At 46.5% G+C, this 20,076-nt stretch overlaps 1 protein-coding gene across 5 annotated transcripts in view; it reads right to left on the reverse strand.

Moving 5' to 3' along the window:
- USP28 (ubiquitin specific peptidase 28) overlaps positions 1–20,076 on the reverse strand; it is a 59,058-nt gene that overhangs the window by 26,988 nt on the left and 11,994 nt on the right. For 4 of the 5 annotated variants that reach the window (XM_055130457.1, XM_055130455.1, XM_055130456.1 and 1 more), the window contains exons 2-10: positions 18,061–18,138; positions 16,197–16,329; positions 14,351–14,456; positions 12,665–12,824; positions 7,386–7,472; positions 6,616–6,753; positions 5,065–5,138; positions 4,047–4,120; positions 1,841–1,989 (exon numbers count right to left, since the gene is read on the reverse strand). In XM_055130457.1, coding sequence (XP_054986432.1) covers positions 1,841–1,989; positions 4,047–4,120; positions 5,065–5,138; positions 6,616–6,753; positions 7,386–7,472; positions 12,665–12,824; positions 14,351–14,456; positions 16,197–16,329; positions 18,061–18,138 — 999 coding nt within the window. Of the gene's footprint in view, positions 1–1,840; positions 1,990–4,046; positions 4,121–5,064; positions 5,139–6,615; positions 6,754–7,385; positions 7,473–12,664; positions 12,825–14,350; positions 14,457–16,196; positions 16,330–18,060; positions 18,139–20,076 lie in introns of those variants that run through there. The other variant, XM_055130458.1, reaches the window with a different exon arrangement.

The following is a 20,076-nucleotide window of genomic DNA, read 5'->3' on the forward strand; positions in this document are numbered from 1 at the left end:
AAGTCATCAGTATTCAGGAGGTTCAAACTCTAGAGAGAACAGATAGCCTAAACAGATTTAGAAATTATGTCTAATAAACTAAATAAATTAATCCCCTAATGTCTAAAAAAAAAAAACTGACATTGCCTCATGATTTTGAGTTTTCACAATTTTACATTATGAGAAAAGTCTGGAATTCTTAACTTAAGAATATGTTTTTGCAAAGAACTCAATCACATTACCCCAGGATGTTTGTGTACTTTGAGTACCCGGAAAAAAAAAAAGTAAATTGTGGGCCAGAGCAATAAGCAAGGTGCTTGCCTTGAACACGGCCAATCCAGGTTCAATCCCTGGTATCCAATATGGTCCCCTGAGCACTGCCAGGAGTGATTCCGAAGTGCAGAGCCAGGAGTAACCCAAGAGTATCACCGAAGGAAGGAAGGAAGGAAGGAAGGAAGGAAGGAAGGAAGGAAGGAAGGAAGGAAGGAAGGATTGTGGGAGTGAAGAAAGAGAGAAAGAAAGAAAGAAAGAAAGAAAGAAAGAAAGAAAGAAAGAAAGAAAGAAAGAAAGAAAGAAAGAAAGAAAGAAAGAAAGAAAGAGAGAGAGAGAGAAAGGAAGAAAGGAAGAAAGGAAGAAAGAAAGAAAGAAAGAAAGAAAGAAAGAAAGAAAGAAAGAAAGAAAGAAAGAAAGAAAGGAAGGAAGGAAGGAAGGAAGGAAGGAAGGAAGGAAGGAAGAGAAAGAAGGAAGGACGGAAAGAAAGGAAGGAAGGAAGGAAGGAAGGAAGAAAGAAAGAAAGAAAAAGAAAGAAAGAAAGAAAGAAAGAAAGAAAGAAAGAAAGAAAGAAAGAAAGAAAGAAAGAAAGAAAGAAAGAAAAGGAAGAAAGAAAAGGAAGGACGGAAGGAAGGAAGGAAGGAAGGAAGGAAGGAAGGAAGGAAGGAAGAAAGAAAGAAAGAAAGAAAGAAAGAAAGAAAGAAAGAAAGAAAGAAAGAAAGAAAGAAAGAAAGAAAGAAAGAAAGAAAGAACAATCCAAGCTGTGTGATGCTATCAGTTACATTTACAAAGGCAACTCATTTCTTAACCCTACGGAACTTTGGAGATACTAATCACCCTGGCCCTCCCTTTGGCTCTCCGCCCCATTTCTTTCCAGCATGTAAAAAGAAAGAAAAGAAACAACTAAAAATTCAGAAAATACTTTGAAAGCAAAGGCAGAATTTACAAAGGAGAACAGTCAATACTTATTTAATAGGGAAAATATTCTAAACGACAAACCACAGGAGTAAGTCACTGTACTTTTTACCCTCCGAAAATACGGAGGTAGTGGGTTCACTCTGTTCAGGTACAGGATGGCTTCAATAGAAGGAGAGAAACTTGATCATACTTAAAACATCAGAGGTAGGCTGGAGCAATAGTACATCATGGAGGGGGTTTGCCTTGCACTCGGTCGACCAGGGTTTGATTCCTAGCCCCCATATGGTCCCCCAAGCACCACCAGGAGTGATCCTCGAGTGCAGAGCCAGGAGTAGCCCCTGAGCATTGCCAGGTGTGACCCATAAAGCAGAAAAAAAAATCCAAAAAAACCAAAAATCCCCTCAGAGGCAGCACACAACCTTAATATGATTACTATTTGTACTGTCTATGAATTAGCATTCGTATAAGTGTGATGAATAACATTCAGTTTTAGTCAATATTTTAGTACACACCAAGACTCTCGAACTCATTATCAACTCGAGAGACTTCAGATTTGTTCGGGTTCTCAGAAGTGGACAGTTACTGAATAAGTAGTGCGAAAAGCTTGGCCAACACTCGCCATTCCTAATTAACTGGCTTTGTCACTGGCCCAACTGACAGAAATCCGACTCACCTCTTGTCCATACTTCACCGAATGATCCGAAGGAAGCAGCTCGATGTCGCCCTCCACCATGGCCCCTTCCAAACATTCGTCTAAATTGCGATAACCATTTACCTGAAGGGGATACTGGCCGAAGGTCTCGTTGTTACAGAAGGGCTTTCCTAGGCAGAGAAACAGATGTCCTTTATAGACCGCCGTGCTGCTACCTCAGGCTTTTTGATTTGCCTTCTCCTGGCCCCACAAAGGCACTCCCCTCTTAAATTCAGCAACTCCGAGAAAACGGGCTGAGCACTTCTCTTAAACCTGGTTGGTGGGGCCAGAGCAACAGCACAGAAGGTAGGTTTTCACCATGCACACGGCTGACCCGGGTTTGATCCCTGGCATCCCATGTGGTTCCCGAGCACCGCCAGGAGTAATTCCTGAGTGCAGAGAAAAAAACACCTGGTGGCAGCCCCACTGCCAACCACGCGGAAAGTCAGGCAGTCGGACTTCATGTGCCTCGTGATCAAAAGCTGTCCCACCTCCTCCCGTACATTCGTTTCACCCCCAAAAGCCTGACCGGAGCTTGTTCAAATCTCTACTAAATACTTCCAACTATCAACTCACAGGAAGGAGGAGGACAGGGGAACAGGACTACATCCAACTATATTATGGACACGCATGCAACAAGGCTCCTGACTGTACCAAAGGGAAAAAAAACCCACATCCCCACCGTGGGCCGGAGCATGTGCTCTGCACGCATGAGGCCTGGGGTCGATCCCAGGCACTGCACAGCCTCCTGAGCGACCAAGAGCAAGCACTGAGCTGGGAGTGAGCCCCAAACAAAATAAATTTTGAAGGCCCAGGGAGCTAGCTCAGATGACAGAACTCACAACCCAAGCTCAATCTCTGCCACTAGATGTGGCACCACTATGTTAAGTTCCTATCAGCCAGGTTTGTAAGAAACTAAATGAAGCCTATTTAGTTTCTGATTTTAAAGAACTATAAAAAGTTTTATATCTGGGCCCAAGAGCTAGCTCGATGGGCTGAGAGCAGGCTCTGCATGCAGAGACTCGGATTCGATCCCGGGAATGGCATGTTCCCTGAGCACCAAGCCAGGAGAAGCACTGGCTAGGGGTAGCCCCAAATCCAAAATATATGAATCAACTCAGTTCGTAAAAGAAATGGGTCATTTGAACGCATATTAGGTATGATATTAACAAATGCTATTATATATACATCTACATAGTAAGTACAATGGGTAAGGCACTTGCCCTGCCCAGGGCCGACCAGGGTTTGATTTCCTCAAGCACTATCAGAAGTGATACTGAGTACCACCAGGTATGCCCCCACCCCCCCCAAAAAAAAAGAATTAAAAAAATAAGAAAGAAAGAAAAGAAAGGCTGTTTATAGCGAAAATGCTGTTAGGTTTTTTTTGTTTTTTCTTTTGCTTTTTGGGTCACACTCAGCGATGCACAGGGGTCACTCCTGGCTCATGCACTTATGAATTACTCCTGGCGGTGCTTGGGGGACCATATGGGATGCTGGGAATCAAACCCAGGTTGGCCTCGTGCAAGGCAAACGCCCTACCTGCTGTACTATCGCTCCAGCCCCAATGCTGTTAGGTTTTTAAAGAGAAAAGAACTATGGAGGGACAACAGAGGACAGGGAATGACTGCCCAGAGGACACTGGTTACTAAATTCGTGGGAGTTTTTATACTGCTCAATTTACTGCGTTCAAAATTCTCTACAGCAAAACCAGAAAGTTATGTGTCCAGCATATAGCGCATATAGCTTAGATAAGCCTCTAAGTACACATTTTTGGCAGTCTAAATCAGTAAAACCTTTTGAGATTCAATATCACGTCATAAAAAGCAAAACAAAACAAAACAAAACAAAAAAAACCAACTCAGAAAACTTGAATAGCATTACTGTGTATCTGGCATTAGTAAATGTGGGCGCAAATATTGTACAATTTAATGCAACAATTCTTAGGTACAGCCTGTGCACCTGTTTTACATGAGACAGAGGAGCCAGACTGTGCCCACAATTTACAGCTTTTAAGAGGCAGAACCAACAATCAAGCCTAGATCCACTTGCTCTTGATTCTTCTCATTTCCATTCATTCATTCATTCATTCATGCATGCATCTCGATTGGATTCATTTTCTTCATCCCCAAAGAGGCCAGTAAGAGAGATAGTCACAGACTGGAATGAACATTTAGAGAAGAGAATTTACCTTCACGAACCCCTTCCGTGAGGAAAGTTCCATAGAAGAGCTGCACCATTGGATTTTCAGATTTGTTCCCAGGACTGATATTTTTGTTTTTGTTTAAAAACAAAAGAGAGAGAGAATTCTGTATTATTTGGATCAAATAAGCAGTATTCCAAACACAATCCATCATTCCAAAGCGAAAACAGTATGTTTCAATCACCCCCCCTAAAGAGTCAGGAATAGTCTAAAGTAAATGAATTAGGTCAGCTTAAACACTCTTTGAACAAGTTATATGTCTGGTATTGTGCTAAGTTCTAGACACATAGACACAATTCTGGCCTTAGAGAATGGAAAACCTACCATGGGGACCATACATGGAGATGAGTATATGTATATTCCTTTATATTTCATACACACATCTACATTCGATGTTAGATGCGTTTCAGGCATAGAAATAATACACAAATAAGAATGAAAATAGTTCACTTTCACAAGTGCAACTTAAATTCTTAGTAACTACTACACAGGTCGCAATTTTGCTTTTCCAACACACGCATTTCTTCTATCCAGAGTTCAAAGAATTTTAAAAAACAATAATTTCTTAGCATCTGTATTCAGCGAGATGTACACATATATATTTTCCCTCCTGAATTCTACTTATCGGTGACTGAAATGGCTTCAAGCTATCTCCAGCGTTCTACAGACTTCACAAAGAGTTTGCAATGGCATGCAGTCACCTGACTAACACGGCCACACTCCCATCTAGGACTGATTGGAATTTGCAATTCATTTTACAGCATGGGCAATCACTTACTAGGGCCCTTGTAGTAAAAAAGGATCGGAAGTCAGGGGGATCTTCTCTACGTTCAGAAGGAAGAATCCCAAAACGGGTAGGGATAAATGATACATACTGAAAAGCAGTGACCCCAGGGGTTGGGAAAGACTAGTCATTTCTTGAGGAGCAGAGGGTTTCCCCCAGGCCCTGACTCTCACTGGACCGCTGTGAGTAGGAAGGATGCACAAACAAATCCTCAACACTCACTTAACATTAACAGCTAGCTGGAACGCGTCCTCTAGCCAATCCAGGAGCTTGTGTGTAAATTCACTCACATCTTGCTATAAGAGAGGCACAAATTGCACAAGAGTTAGACCCAACACTCCATGGAGGGACATGAAAATCTGCCCGTTCCCACCAATGGCCAAAGTTCTCTTTTTTTAAAATTGCTTTTCCTACGGCCAAGTATCATGCAGATACAAGGTGTAGAGGAACTAACTATAATATGAAGATAAAGGAGAAGGCACATCTGGTGACCTTTAAAATCGTGGTTAGGAGGGACTGTCACCTCTGTGACCTCCAGCCACTTACACTAACAAAATCTTCCAGGTAGGTCTTAAATAAAAAAATCCTTCCACTTAGGCCTTCACTGTATCACTGTCACTTGTCATCCCATTGCTCATCAATTTGCTCGAGCGGGCACCAATAATGTCTCCATGTGAGACTTGTTACTGTTTTTGGCATACTGAATACACCACGGGTAGCTTGCCAGGCTCTGCCATGCAGGCGAGATACTCTTGGTAGCTTGCTGGGATTTCCGAGAGGGGTGGAGGAATCGAACCCGGGTTGGCTGTGTGCAAGGCAAACGCCCTACCCGCTGTGCTATTGCTCCAGACACTTAGGCCTTACTTAAAAAAAAAAAAATTAAAAAACAGGAAAAAAAAAGCGAAGAAAAGGAGCAAAGAACAAATCTGAGTCCTCTAAAAACAGTGTGAGATCTAAATGAAGAAACTTTGATATGAAACATTTTGAGAATTCTGTAGAATTTAAGAATATTTGAACAGGGGTGTAAACAATACATGTTATGAAAGATGTTCTAAAGGAAAAGCTGTTTTAACAGAGACAGCTTTGTTTTTCTAAGAGAAAGTAAGGCGGGGAAGTCATTCATGTCAAGGAGAGAGGAATCTCTGAACTCAGATTTAGATAGTTTTACAATTAGGGTTTCAGGCCTGGGATTTGGGAGAGCTTAAGCTTCACATATTGTTCCATCCTTGGCATGATAAGTAAATACAAACAGAATTACTGGCTGGCTCATCCCAAGACAAAGATGTGAAAGACTGTTCTATAATTTGAGGTCTTTGCCAACCTCCTTTTTACTTGAACAGCCCCTGTGAACTTCTCATCTTTCTACTACTATTTCTTCCTCCGGTGTGCTACCAGCCTTGCACACAAAACACACAGAGCGTATATGCGTTGCTCTGTGTGTGTGTGTGTGTGTGTGTGTGTGTGTGTGTGTGTATGTGTGTGTGTGACCAGTGATCAAATTCAGAGCCTCACACACGCAGCCCAAGTATTCGCCCATCAGACACCCTCCTTCCAATCTTTTCCCTTTCACCCACCAGAGACCTTCTTTCCCATCTCTTCCCTAGGCACTAGAAAAGGCCACGACTGGGAAGTCACAGCACCCCCTCGGTCCTGTTCATGGCTTCCGAGATGCTCAGAACTAGAGCAGAGGCATATTAACAAGGCATAGTTTCAAGTGTCAGGGCCGGGGGTGGGGGGCGGGGGGTCCGCAGGGCCAGAATGGGTTTCTTGTACCTGCTGCTCCTCAGGGGAGCGGAATGCCCCCTTTAAAAGATCCAGGGCTGCGGAGGGGTCCACAAACTTGCGATTTGATCCCATCATGAGAGCAAACAGATACTGAAGCTCTTGCATGAACACGATGTTTCTTTTTTCCTGTGGGAGACACAGCAAAGGATTCCTCTTATTCAGAAACTGCCGGACGCTCGCTCCCCGTCGGAGGTGGGTAAAAACACCGGGACTAAGCCGGGCGACAGGTTCTCTGCGTCGTCTAAGACGTTTAACAGAAACCCAAGACCATTGTGCAGTGTCGGAAAAGCCAGAGCGCTGCCTTCCCGAGGCTATGCCCTGTGAGGATAAAGGGTGGTGCAGGGGGGTCTGGAGGCGGGCAGGAGCCGCATCCTTTCCTCTGGCGCGAGGAGCCTCAGTGAGTCTCTTCGAAGAAAGCCCAGACCTCCGTCCACCTGGTCACCTGTCCCGCACTGCCCCACCAGAGCAGTGACAACAGCCTCAAACGCCAGGAACATCTGCATCTCCCTCCCCGCCCCATCCCAGTGCTCTCTCAGGGGCTCGGGGCTTTCTTGGAAACGCCCTTCCCCTTCCATCCCCTCTTGACTACATTTCCCCGATCCTACTCCCCATGACAGAGAAGAACAAGAGCCACTGAGGATGGAAACGAAGCCTGGCTGTGTCAGAACGTCTCAGCTACTGGCTCGAGTCCAAACGGAGAGAAGCTTCGAGGAAAACAGTGACCAACCCCCAGGGCAGCTCCTCAACAACCAACTCACCGTGTGACTTGGACAGTTCTCTAGAACATTCTGGGGCAGACTGTAGCTGAGCACGAGCCTCCGGAATTCAGGCAACTGAAAGAGAGACTGTAAGAGGGAAAGAAATGGATTCAGCGCCTTTCTTTTCTAAACATCTGAATTAAAATGACTTTTACCTTAAAAATAGGGCATAAAATCAACGGAGTAATTCTAATAAATCTAAAGAAATGGCACTAGATGTGCACCAAATTTTTTAATTTAATTTTATTGAATCACCATGAGATAGTTACAAGCTTTCATGTTTGGGTTACAATCTCACAATGATCAAACACCCATCCCTCCACCAGTGCACATTCCCCACCACCAATATCCCGGGTATACCGTCCCTTTCCCACCCTCCCCCTGCCTCCATGGCAGACAATATTCCCCATACTCTCTCTCTACTTTTGGGCATTCTGGCTTGCAACACAGACACTGAGAGGTCATCATGTTTGGTCCATTATCTACTTTCGGCAGTGCACCAACTCTTTAGCTGAACAAATGTCTGAATCCTTTGCAGGAGAAAATTATAAGCAACTCAGGGGGAAGCCAAAGGACTAGGCTACAGAAACTATAGTAAATATATATAGTAGATGACTGAGTAGTCATTAAGTATAGAAAGCTATTTCCGTAAAACGGTCTATTGTACAGCAGTGAAAACAAATGATCAACAATTACATGCAGCCACCTAAATCTCAAAAACTGAGAAAAAAAATTTTAGAAAAAGAACAACAGGTGCAGAAAGCAGAGTGATACACTGTTTATAGGTTGAGTTCAATTCTCCCTGACACAGTGTGATATAATAATGGTCAGGGACACCCCTACGGTTATACCTGGGGCAGGGCAGAAGTGAGATCTGCAAAATGTATTTCAAAGCTAGATGAAAACAAAGCAGGAGGTAAGAGCTAACAACTTTGGCTGGTAGAACTAAAGAGGGAGTCTTTTCACCCTTGGTAAACCAGGCAGTACCCTACTATTTGTATCTTTCCAAAGCTGATAATCTTTGACAACCCCTTGAATGAAGAGTTGGAGTAACAGTACAGTAGGGAAGGGCATTTGCCTTGCACATAGCCAAGTTGGGTTCAATCCTGAGTGCCCCAGATGGCCGCCCAATCCTACCAGGAGTGATCCCTGAGCACAGAGCCAGGGCAGGAGCAAGCCAGACAGGAGCAAGTGGCCCCAAGACCAAAAAAAACAAAAACAGAAAATCTAATCCATTCCCTTGAACGGATCAAACTGCTTCTCCCCAAATAGTCCTCAAACGAAAAGCCCTTCAAGTCCGCAGCTGTCAGAATTCTTGAGGAGGCAAGACGCAATCAGAAGCGCGCCCTTTCCCCGGCATTCACAACCCCACTGGCTCTTCCAATGCGGAAAGGCTCCCTCTCGGCCACCACCATTCGTCTGCACCCCAGCCCTACCTGGAATGTGCCTCCTCAGGACACCTGGCTCACCCTTGGGCCTCCTGCTAGGTGCGCTGGAGGGTCTCTAATGCTTGCGGGAGAAACCTCAGGGCACCGCAGCATCTCGGCTCCAGTGAGACTCACAATTCCCTCTCCTGACGATGGCACTACCCAAAAAGCCACCAATTCCCAACTCATAAATCAAAGAGTCCACTCGTGAGCCCTGCCTGTGTTCAACCTCCCTAACATGACCATTTTTTTTTAATTAAAAATAATTTTTTTAATTAAATCACCATGAGCTACACTTACAAAGCTTTCATGTTTGAGTTTCAGTCGTACAATGATCGAATATCCATCCCTCCACCAGTGTAGATTTTCCACCACCAATGTCCCTGGTATTCCTACCCCACCAACCTCCTCCCCTCCCACCCTTCCCCCATACTCTCTCTCTACTTTTGGGCATTACAGTTGGCAATACAGATACTGAAAGACTATCATGTTTGGTCCCTTACCTACTTTCAGCACATATCTCCCATACTGAGCGATCCTGAATTAGTGATCCCTTCTCTATGCCGGCTGCCTTCTCCCCCGGCTCATGAGGCAGGCTTCCAACCATGGAGAAATATTCCTGGCCCTTGTCTCTGCTGTCCTTGGGTGTCAGTCTCATATTATGGTATTTTATACTCCACAAATGAGTGCAGTCCTTCTATGTCTTTCCCTCTCTTTCTGACTCATTTCACTTAGCATGACACTCTTCATGACCATCATAATAAGCAATATAATTGCTTATATATAATATAAGCAAATTTCATGACTTCATCTTTCCTAACAGCTGCATAGTATTCCATTGTGTAGATGTGCCCACTCGGTTGTTTCCAGATTCTGGCTAATGTGAACAGTGCCGCAATGAACATACAGGTGCAGATGATGTGACCATTCTTTGACCTCAATCCGGACCCAAGCAAATTGGCCTCTTTATTTATCTTCATTTTTTTGGGCCACAGGTGGTGATGCTCAGGGGTTACTCCTGGCTCTGAACTCAGGGATCACTCACTCCTGGTGGTGTGGGGGGGGGCCATATGGGGTACTGTACCCAGGTCAGCTATTGCCTTATTTGCCCAAGGCAAATGCCCTACCTGTTGCACTATTGCTCTGGCCCCCAAACTGGTATCCTTCCTGTCTCTGACTGCTGGTTCCTTCCACTCTTCCTGTCTCCTTCTATCAAACTTTGTATCACTTGTCATCCCGTTGATTTTCAATTTGCTCGAGTGGACACCAGTAATGTCTCCATTTGTCCCTGTCGTGTGCTAGTGTAGCCCAATGATATCTGCTCGCTCCAAAAATACAAAGAGCCTCAAACCGTTCACTCCGGGTTTTGACAAAGAAGTCTGATCATCTCATAGGTGGGCAGCCAATGGGTTTTTTGACGTCCTGTGGAATCCAGTCAAAAACCACACTAGTCCAGCAGTTGTCTCTAAATCGCATTATATGTCCGGCCCATCTGATTTTCAACGCCTTGGCAAACGAGACAGCGTCCATGATTCTTGACTGTCGACGGAGGATGGAACTCCGGATTCCTTCTCTCACTTGAGTGAGACATGATACTCCAAGCATAGCTCTTTCGATTCCTCTTTGGGAGACCCGAATAGCCTTCTCATCCTTTTTTCGTAGGGCCCAGGTCTCTGAGGCGTATGTTAGTGCAGGAAAAATGGTGGAGTCAAAAAGATGTGCTCGGAGCCGGAGGTTCTTCATCCTCTTAACAACTTCTTCAACGCTCTTGAAGGCATTCCACAGCTCTCTTCCTCCTGTGCAGTTCTGGTGCCAAGTCATTCCTCATGTTGAGTTCTCGACCCAGGTATACACAGCTGCTGCATTCGGAGATGTTCGTTCCGTTGGGAGCAAATGGAACGTCAGGGACTAGTTCATTTTCCATGGACATTGTCTTGGTGAGATTCAGCTGCAGTCTGACCTTTCCACACTTGTGGTCAAAGTCAGCCAGCATTTGTGCTGCTTGGCCAATGTTTGGTGTTATTAGAACGATGTCATCAGCAAAGCGGAGGTGGTGTAGTTGCCGACCATCTAGCTTCACTCCCATTCCTTCCCATTCCAGTCGTCGCATGACGTTCTCAAGGATGGCACTGAAGAGTTTCCGTGAAATGGTATCACCCTGCCGCACCCCTCTCTTTACATCAATGATCACTTCCTTGTAGAATAGTGAGATCCTGGTGGTGAATCCCTAATACAGCTCGCGGAGGATCTTGATGTAGTGAGTTTGAACAAACTTTGATTCCACATTATTTAGAAGCGCTTATCAATAAATGCTCTGACCTCGCTGCTCTCTGCTCTCCTTCTAGGAGGACACCCCTGCCAGTGCTCAGGGGCTATCCCAGGCTCTGTGCTTGGGAGTGACCTTTGGTGGGGCTTTGGGGACCATATGTGGTCCCAGGGATTCAAGCAAGGTTCTACAGGACTTCACCCCTGGACTAAGTCTCTGGCCCCTCTGCTCCCCGTTTCTTAATGACTACATTCTAGGGTTCCTATTTCTCCGCCCGAAAAGCAAGCTCCTAAAGCTGGCCCGTCCCACCTCCTGTCTCCCCACTGCCATACTGTCATTACATGAAGATTCCTTGCGTAATTACAAGCTTTCATCCCTTCCCTTCAGGCTTCTGCTGAACGGCCCACCTCCTGGGAAAAGCCAGACTTAACATTTGGAGAAGCAGGCCCCTTCTCTCTCTAGCCCGTGCCCAGCTCTTATCACCGCCCCAGACCCTTTCACTGTCCAACGCGTCCAAGTCAACCCTCCTGGAGTAAGGAAAGGCTTTGTTTGTCTCACCACCCTTTCCCACCACTAACACCAGGCCAGCCCTACCGGAAGCGGACTGAGTCCACTTCAGGTGTGGAGAGGAAGGGTTTCACTCCCGCCCTCCAAGCAGGGCAGGCGTCAAGCACCAGGATGGAGCAGAAGACGGAGCCAGAGAGATGTTCCGCGGTGCCCACGTTTGGCTGCCCGGGAGAATCATTTTGTTTTGTTGCTGTTGTTCAGCTTGGTTTGGGGCCGCACCTGGCACAATGCTGAGACTGACTCCTGTCTCAGTGCTCAGCGATCACTGCTGGTGGGCCATCGGTAGTGTGCAACGCGTGCCCTGCCTGAAGTGCTACCTCTCTGGCCTTTGAGGGAGGCAGCTCGGCCCTCGGGGCCTGCGCCCACTCAGTTTTACCGCCACTGTACGCTGACTTCAAGGTAGCACCCGAGGCAGTCGGAGGTGGAGACACCACGCTGGCACCTCAAAATCAGCCTGTTTGAAGCGGACGGAATCCCACTCTTAACCACACCCACATGATTCCTCCTCCCACGTCAATCAAGGCTGTCATCTACATGGTTCCAGGACTTCCTCAGTCTCTCAGCTAGCTCCTGACCTGTCCCCTATGTCCAGTCACTCCGCTACAGTCCATCGACCCCATCTCCTTAAAACCTCTAGAATTACTTTCTCCTTCCCCGGTGCATGCCACATCTCCACTCTAGACCGCCGTCATCTTCTGTCTGGGTACCTACAAGGATCCCAGCTACTGACTTGCCCCCTAGTTCACTCTTGCTCTGCTCCCTAAGGGGTCACTAAATGCTGATTCATTAGTGACACCCATTCGACGTGCGATCAACAGCTAGAAGATTTTGCTTTTAGTACCATTAATTTAGACCCCAGAGCATCAGATTCCAAACCACAATAATGTTGTGGGGGAAAGCCACCCCCGGTCTTATGTTTTCTTTCTAAAAATAAGACTAAAAAATGGCACCAACAGCCCCGCTTAATAAAATGACAAAAATTATTTCCAGGAGGCGCTTATGGTTTAAACATACCATACCTGAATCACAGCACTAAACCAGCATGTGTTGCCGACGTTTTTTAGCCCGACTGGCCAACCGTCCACTCGCCTCCAGTCGCTGGGATTCAGACTCTCACCCCAGACTTCACAGCGTTTTCTCTTGGAGCGTTTTGTTTCTGCAGAGGTTGCCTCGTGCATCCTACATGACCAAGCACACCACACGGGCAGGAAAGATAAGAAGAGTTAGAGAGCATAGTCCATCGGGAGGAGGATGGTGGCATGAAACATGCCAGATAAACTCTCTGTTGGGCAATCATGGCCTTCTAGGTTTTTTATCTTTTTTTTTTTTTTTGCTTTTTGGATCACATCCAGTGATGCTCAAGGGCTACTCCTGGTCCTGTGCTCAGGAATCACTCCTGGCGTTGCTCAGGGAATTATATGATATGCCGGGGATTGAACCCGGGTCGGGCACATGTAAGGCAGACGCCCTCCCTGCTGCTCTATCACTCCGGCCCTCACGGGCCTTCTAGGAACTGTAAGATTCTAACAAGCAAACAGCAAGGATTTAAATATAGACACATTAATACTTCTGTACGATGACTCCTAGTGAGAGATACCCTAGCTCAGACCCTCTATGGAAAGAGGCCGTTGAGGCACAGCCGAGGATGCAGAGATGGGCCTCCACATGGTCTTGCACATGACCATGGCCCTAAGGTGCTCTGCAAGAACGCTCAGCAACACGAGGGGGAAAAAGCTGACAGGTCGCCGGTGGAAGTGGATGTCTGAGCGCTAGGCCAGGTAATTACCAAATGGGAACAAATTCTGGGAAATGCAGCTCCTGGTCACCACCGAGACAGGGGCAGCTGAGTCGCATTCATTCTCCAAGAACCCCAAGTTGCTAAAGGTTCTCGGTTGGTCCCTCCTTGGCTTAGCTGTGAACTCTAAGTCTTTGCTGGCTTCTACTCGAAGACCTCGGGCTGCAATAAAACCACACCTGGCTCTGCTTGGAGGAGGAGTGGGGCCATAGGGCCACTCTATGCTACTCGGATTCATGGTTTAGTGCTCAGGCCCTGCAATGCAGTTGGAGCCCAGCGGTGTTAAGGATTACTGGGGTCCCATCAAAGATATGCAGTCACACCTAGGAGACAGGTCACACTCAGGTACTCGGGTGTTGGAAAAGTGAATCAAAGATTACATAACCAAATGGAAAGTTAAATGTTCTCCTAAAGAAATTTCATTCAGGGGAGGGAGAGAGAGGGAGAGAGGGAAAAGGAGAGAAAGGGAGGGGAGAAGGAGAGGGGGAGAAAGGGAGAGAGAGAGAGAGAGGGGAAGAGAGCAGGGAAGAGAGGAAGACAGAGGAGGGGAGAGAGAGGAGAGAGAGAAGGAGAGAGGGAGAAAGGAGGAAGAAGGAGGGAGAGGGAGGGGAGAGAGAGAGAGGAACTGAGCAGAGTGGTAAGGTGCGTGCCTTGCATGCCCCTGACCCTGGCTGACCGGGTTCCCCAAGGACCCTGAGGGGTCAGTCCTGAGCAGGGAGCCAGGAACAGCCTGAGTACTGCAGAGGGAGAGGGGCTGTCCCCCAGCCCGATCCACTCCCCAAAGAGAGATTTCCCTCAGATGCAATTCAAGGAGCGTGAGTGAAACTGGCTCTTGGTGGCATGCACCAAACGACTGCCTTTCATCTGCACACTGGTGGGGAACACAAAAGTTACCAGATCAATCAACAACCTGTTAAGATCTCTTCCATCGGCTTGAATTTTGGGAGATTCCAAGAGACTCAGAGCAATAGCAGCCTGAAGATCATCCTTGCTATCATGAGTAAGGTCAATAACTTCTGCAAAATAAACAGATGTTTAGTCAGTTCGGTATACAGGAAACTGCGTCTCTGTGTGCGGTAAAAAAAGCATTTGAAAAAAAGAAAATTCCGAGATAAAAATTACAATGGCTCATCTGGGCCACAACATTTTACTCTCTACCAGAACCAAGTGAGTAACTTACAGCCACGCTGTAACCTTAGACTAGTCAACAGTGCAGAAGTAAAATACCTCCTTTTGCAGCCTTATTCCACAACAATAAGGGCCACACCGGTAGGTTAAACAATCCCTTTACGGGGTTCGAACAATACAGCAGTCAGGGTGCTTGCCTTGCACGTGGCCAACCCAGTTTCGAGCCCTGGAATCCCATCTCGTGCCCAGAGCAACACCTGGAGTAATTCCTGAGCGCAGAGCCAGGAGTAACCCGTGAACATCGCTGGTGTGGCCAGACACCAGAAACAAACAAGCGGAAAAGCCTGCGAGTTCTCCTTACCTGCTACTCCCCTCCTAACTTCACCTCCTCTGCACGCAACTCTCACCCAGCAGCCCTGCTCACCCACCCCACATCCTGGCCCCGGCCACCAGTATCTGTCACTGCCTCTTGGGGGGCCCCCAAGATTCCCTGCTGTGACCTGGGCTCACTGCCCTATTCTGGTCTCAATGCAGAGGTCAAAATGACCTTGAAGCCAGCTGGCATCATTTCTCTGAGCCCGACTCCAACAGCTGCCTCTCTCCGACTCCAAGGAGAAGCAAGCACAAAAAGGTTCTCTGGACCGATCCACACTCCCTCCACAGTGCTCACTCATGAGGCCTCCCTCGACTCTAGCCTCCTGCATGTCGAAGTACAGACCTATCTTTTTTTTTTAATTTTATTGAATCACTGTGAATTTTATTGAATGAATAGCATACGATTACAGTGTTCGTATCTTTTTGTGGAAAACTCTCGGATTTTCATGGTTTTTTTTTTTTTGCTTTATGGGTCACACCTGGCAATGAACAGAGGTTACTCCTGGCTCTGCACTCAGAATCACCCCTGGTAGTGCTCAGAGGACCATATGGGATGGTGGGAATCGAACCCGGGTCGGCCGCCTGCAAGGCAAATGCCCTACCCACTGTACTATTGCTCCAGCCACCAGACCCATCTTAAAGCCCAAGGGACTTATGACTTACTCCGGACTCCCCTGCTTTGAACCTTCTCCTTTCGGGGGCAGCCGGGGGGGGGAGGGGAAGGGTCCCAGGAGTGCTTGGGAGACCTCGGGACCCCTCTCAGAGAGTCTCAGCCAAATGGGCACCAGAGGATGCAGAGCTGCTGGGGCCTGGGGTGCTGGGATCACCCCACACTGACCATGAAGACCACAGGAGGAGGTAGAGTCACATACGAGGCCAGCATCTTAACCTCTGTGCTGTCCCTCTAGGCCCCCACCCCTAGCATCTCCTTAGTCCATCCTATTTAAAATCTAGTGTCCATTCCTCCTTTCCCCCTTCTTTTACTTCAGTCCTTACTTTTATTGACTATTAGTCTCTTCCATGAAAAAATAAAGCACAGAAAAGCAGTCTCTTCATTTGCAGTGTTTCTTCACTTGCAGTGCCTAAAACAGTGCTCGGGACATAACAGGTGCTCATTTAAAAGGCAGCTGAATGCAGGAAAGCACCAATCCAATGAAGTTTGCACCAGCCCCAAGCGCTGGTGCACTTGGTAGGAAACTCACAGACTATCTTGTTTCTGAGTTCAAAGCTGGACCAAGACTGATCCTACTCACTTGCTAAGGCTTCTTGGCTGGCCGCATGCCCCTCAACCTCTGACGGTTCTGTAGCCGCAGGATCCTGACTGGGCTCCTTGACACGTTCATCTGTGAGAAGGCTGACTGCCTGTGTGATGTCACCGTTACTGGCCTAAGGGAAGAAAGACGCCAACAGCATCACCTCACACTTTTAAAGTAGCAAATTAGTTTTGTGACTGTGACTCCTTATGACTCTAGTGATCTAATAAACCCATCTACAAGTAACCCGAAGACAGAAAGTAGGAAAAAAACGAAAAAGAATCCAGGGCCAGAGCTGACCACCTGAGCACAGAGCCGGGCAAGACTTCCTGCACGCCACCAGACATGGCCCCAAAACAAAACCGAGGAGAAAAAAAAAAAACCCACAGTGGAACAACAGAAGCCTAATAAGATTAAAGTACACATCAAACCCCTAGTTACAGGAGCTGCCAAACTTGGATTTCCCAGACTGTACAAACAAGAGCAAGAGATACAGCTGGGACACGCCGCCACACTTCCCAGAGGAACTAGGGCAAAAAAGGGCAGAATCTAAATGAAGTCAACTTATGCCAAAAGGGTATATTATTTCTTTTTTTAATCTACATTTTGGTTCTGGTGGGGGGATCACCCCCAGCGGTGTTCAGGGCTTACTTTGGGGGCCCATAGGGGATGCCAGGGACTGAAGCAAGATTGGCCACGTGCGAGGCAAATGCCCTACCGGCTACACACTCTCTCTCTCTCTCCTATTTCTTTAATTAAATATTTCCCTCCCTCCTTTCTTTTGGCTTTTTTTTTTTTTTTTGGTTTTTGGGTCACACCCGGCGATGCACAGGGGTTACTCCTGGCTCATACACTCAGGAATTACTCCTGGCAGTGCTCGGGGGACCATATGGGATGCTGGGAATCGAACCTGGATCGGCCGCGTGCAAGGCAGATGCCCTACCCACTGTGCTATCGCTCCAGCCCCTCTTTTGGCTTTTTTTTGGCCACACATGGCTGTACTCAAGGCTTATTTCCAGGGCCATGTTCGGCAATCAAATCCAGGGCTGGCAGCATGCAAGGCGAGCCTTCAACTTGCTGTACTCTCTCCCAGGCTCATTTCCCACCTCTTTATTTATTTACTTATTTATTTGGGGGGGGGGGAAGGAGGGAGTTAGGGCCGCAGCTGACAGTGTTCAAAGAACTACTCCTGGCTTGGTGCTCCAAGGAGCATTTAGTATAGGGAATCAAACCCAGGTCTCCTGCATGAAAAAGTGTATACCCCAGTCCACTGAACTATCTCACCAGTCAAAAAGGAACAAGGTGAGCTGAAGACACTCAGCCTGCAAGCAGCCAAGTCAAGTTCAATGTCTTTACCTCAGAAGGTTCCCTGAGCACTGCCATGAGTAAGCTATGAGCCCAGGAAACAAAGTAACAAGGTTCTTGGTTTGTTTGTTTTTAACCAAATGACCAGCTCAAACTTCCAGTTTTAAGTTACACTTCAGTTTGTTCCATGTAGCCAAAATCCTCATAAACATTTATTGACATGTTGACATGCTTCTAAAATCTTTTACCCTGAAGGATTCCCCTGAACCGGAGTCTCCCTCATCCCCATCTCCCCTCATAAATTATAATAATAATAACTTATAGAAATTATAATATAGCCTGTAATAACTTATGTAAATTATAATAATAATAAAAGCTCCCGAAAGCTTCCTCATAAATTACAAATTGAAAATTCAAGGACAACTGAGTTGTAAAGAGCTCCCACATTCTTATGTTTTGGCATAAAAATAGCCTGGTGCAACCTAACTATGCAAGGACAACTGCTTTTAAAGGCCTTTGGCCTAATAAAGCTTCCCCGTCCCCAAAACCCCCAACTAACCTTCAGGGCTTCATGAAGAAAGGAAGGATCTTGAACACCCGTGATTTCTCTCAGTTGGTTTAACAGCATCTGACAGCTCTACATTTGAGAAATAAGCAAACAAAAGAAGCACAAACATGTTAGTCAGAAATTAAACCTCAATGCATTTAAGGAATATTGACAAGAATCTGCTTCTCCAACAGGTCTAAGGTTTGCATTTTTTTAATAAAAAAAAAAAAAAAGACAAGCTCTAAGAAGAGAATTCCTTTTTTAAAAGTTTAATCAGTGGGGGGAAGGGGGAAAGTGCTTCTGACACGTCTGGAAGAAATGTGAGTAAACAGCACAACTACAACTGTTAAAAAAAAAAAATTCAATGTCAGATTCCAGCCTGAACAGTGTCCCAACTTTTTTCCTTCTTTAAGTAAAGGAGTCCCGGGAATGTGAGTGAATGTGAAGCTGGGTTATTTTAAGCTTCACTGCTCATACCACTGTGTGTCACTTGTCACTGACAATGACTTTCCAATCACGCAATTAACCAACAATGCCACCGACACCATATTAAATAAACTTTAGGTTTGAATGCTTAGAAAGAAATATAAAGCAAGACTGAATTCTGGGGCCGGAGCAATAGCACAGCGGGGAGGGCAGCTGCCTTGCATGTGGCCAACCTGGGTTCAATCCCTGGCATCTCATATGGTCCCCCAAGCACTGCCAGGTGTAATTCCTGAGTGTAGAGCCAGAAGTAACCTCTGAGCATCGTTGAGTATGACCCAAAAAGCAAAAAAAAAAAAAAAAAAAGACTGAATTCTAAAGAAGATGGCAGAGGGGGAGCAAATAGGGAATGTTCCCACTAATCCCAATTGTGGGAACACCGTTCCCATGTTGATTTCCCACTACCACATGTCTATACCCGTTTTCAGTTTTCACGGACACATTTTCTCCTGTTTGTCACCAAAACAAAAATTAACAGAAGCCACTTACTTAGAAGCAATTTTGAAACACTGACTAGGCTAAATGAATTGGTCTCTGAGATGCATATTGAAAATGAAATCGTTCAAACTGAATTCAGTGAAAAGAAATCTAATTGGTCCCATCCCCAAGGATATCCGCTATAGATTTCCTATCCCTCACTGTGTGCTGGTTCCCCAGCAGCTCTCTGGCAGGGAATGTGTCCAGGGGGCCATCCACTCCGGCCAGCTGTAATACTAGAGGAACCACTCGATGCTTTTCAACAGCTGAGGGCCCGATGTAACGCTGACGTATGACACAACCCGAAATAGCCGATTGAAACATCCATCTACTGTCCTTGGACAAGCGTCAATGGTCTTTTTTGCTCGAGTCACAGGTCATCGTCACCGGCTAGAAATGGAACCGGACCCTGCTGAGATCAGCAGTCTTGGAGGCTTGTCAAAGGCAATCGCTGTCCCCGACCGGGACAGCAACTGTCAGCATCAAAGGTGTCCAGTTAGCCTTGGCAAACGCCAAACATGCACGATCTTCAGAGAAATTATTGACAAGTTTTCTCTGAGCCAGGGATTGCCTCGCACTCGGCTGGTGTCTGTTCGGTTCCTGGTACTGCATATGGCCGGTCCCCTGAGCACTGCAAGGAGTGCCCCCAAAATAGAACAAGAATTTATTTGTCCCAAATAAATTCTAATGCCATTTGACTCTGTTGTGTGAAAATATGTGAACTGAAGTATCTCCGATCATATATACTCTTCTAAAATAAAAAACTCAAAATCAGGGACCAGAGAGATAGTAGAGTGGGTTAGGTGTTTGACTTGCATCTGCCAGGCGTGATTCCTGAGCACAGAGCCAAGTGTAAGCCCTGAGTACAGCCAGGTGTGGTCCAGAAAACAAACACAAAACAAACAAAAAGCTATTGAACAGAGGCTAGGTAGAGAACTCAGGTAAAATACTCTCTGTGAGGCCAGAATGATAGCTACAGAGGGTAGGGCACTTGCCTTGAATGCAGCTGGCCAGGTTCAATTCCTGACACCTCATATGGTCCCCTGAGCCCCACCAGGTGTGACCCCC

This window comes from Sorex araneus, chromosome 3 (genome assembly GCF_027595985.1).
Source record: "Sorex araneus isolate mSorAra2 chromosome 3, mSorAra2.pri, whole genome shotgun sequence".
NCBI lineage: Eukaryota > Metazoa > Chordata > Mammalia > Eulipotyphla > Soricidae > Sorex > Sorex araneus.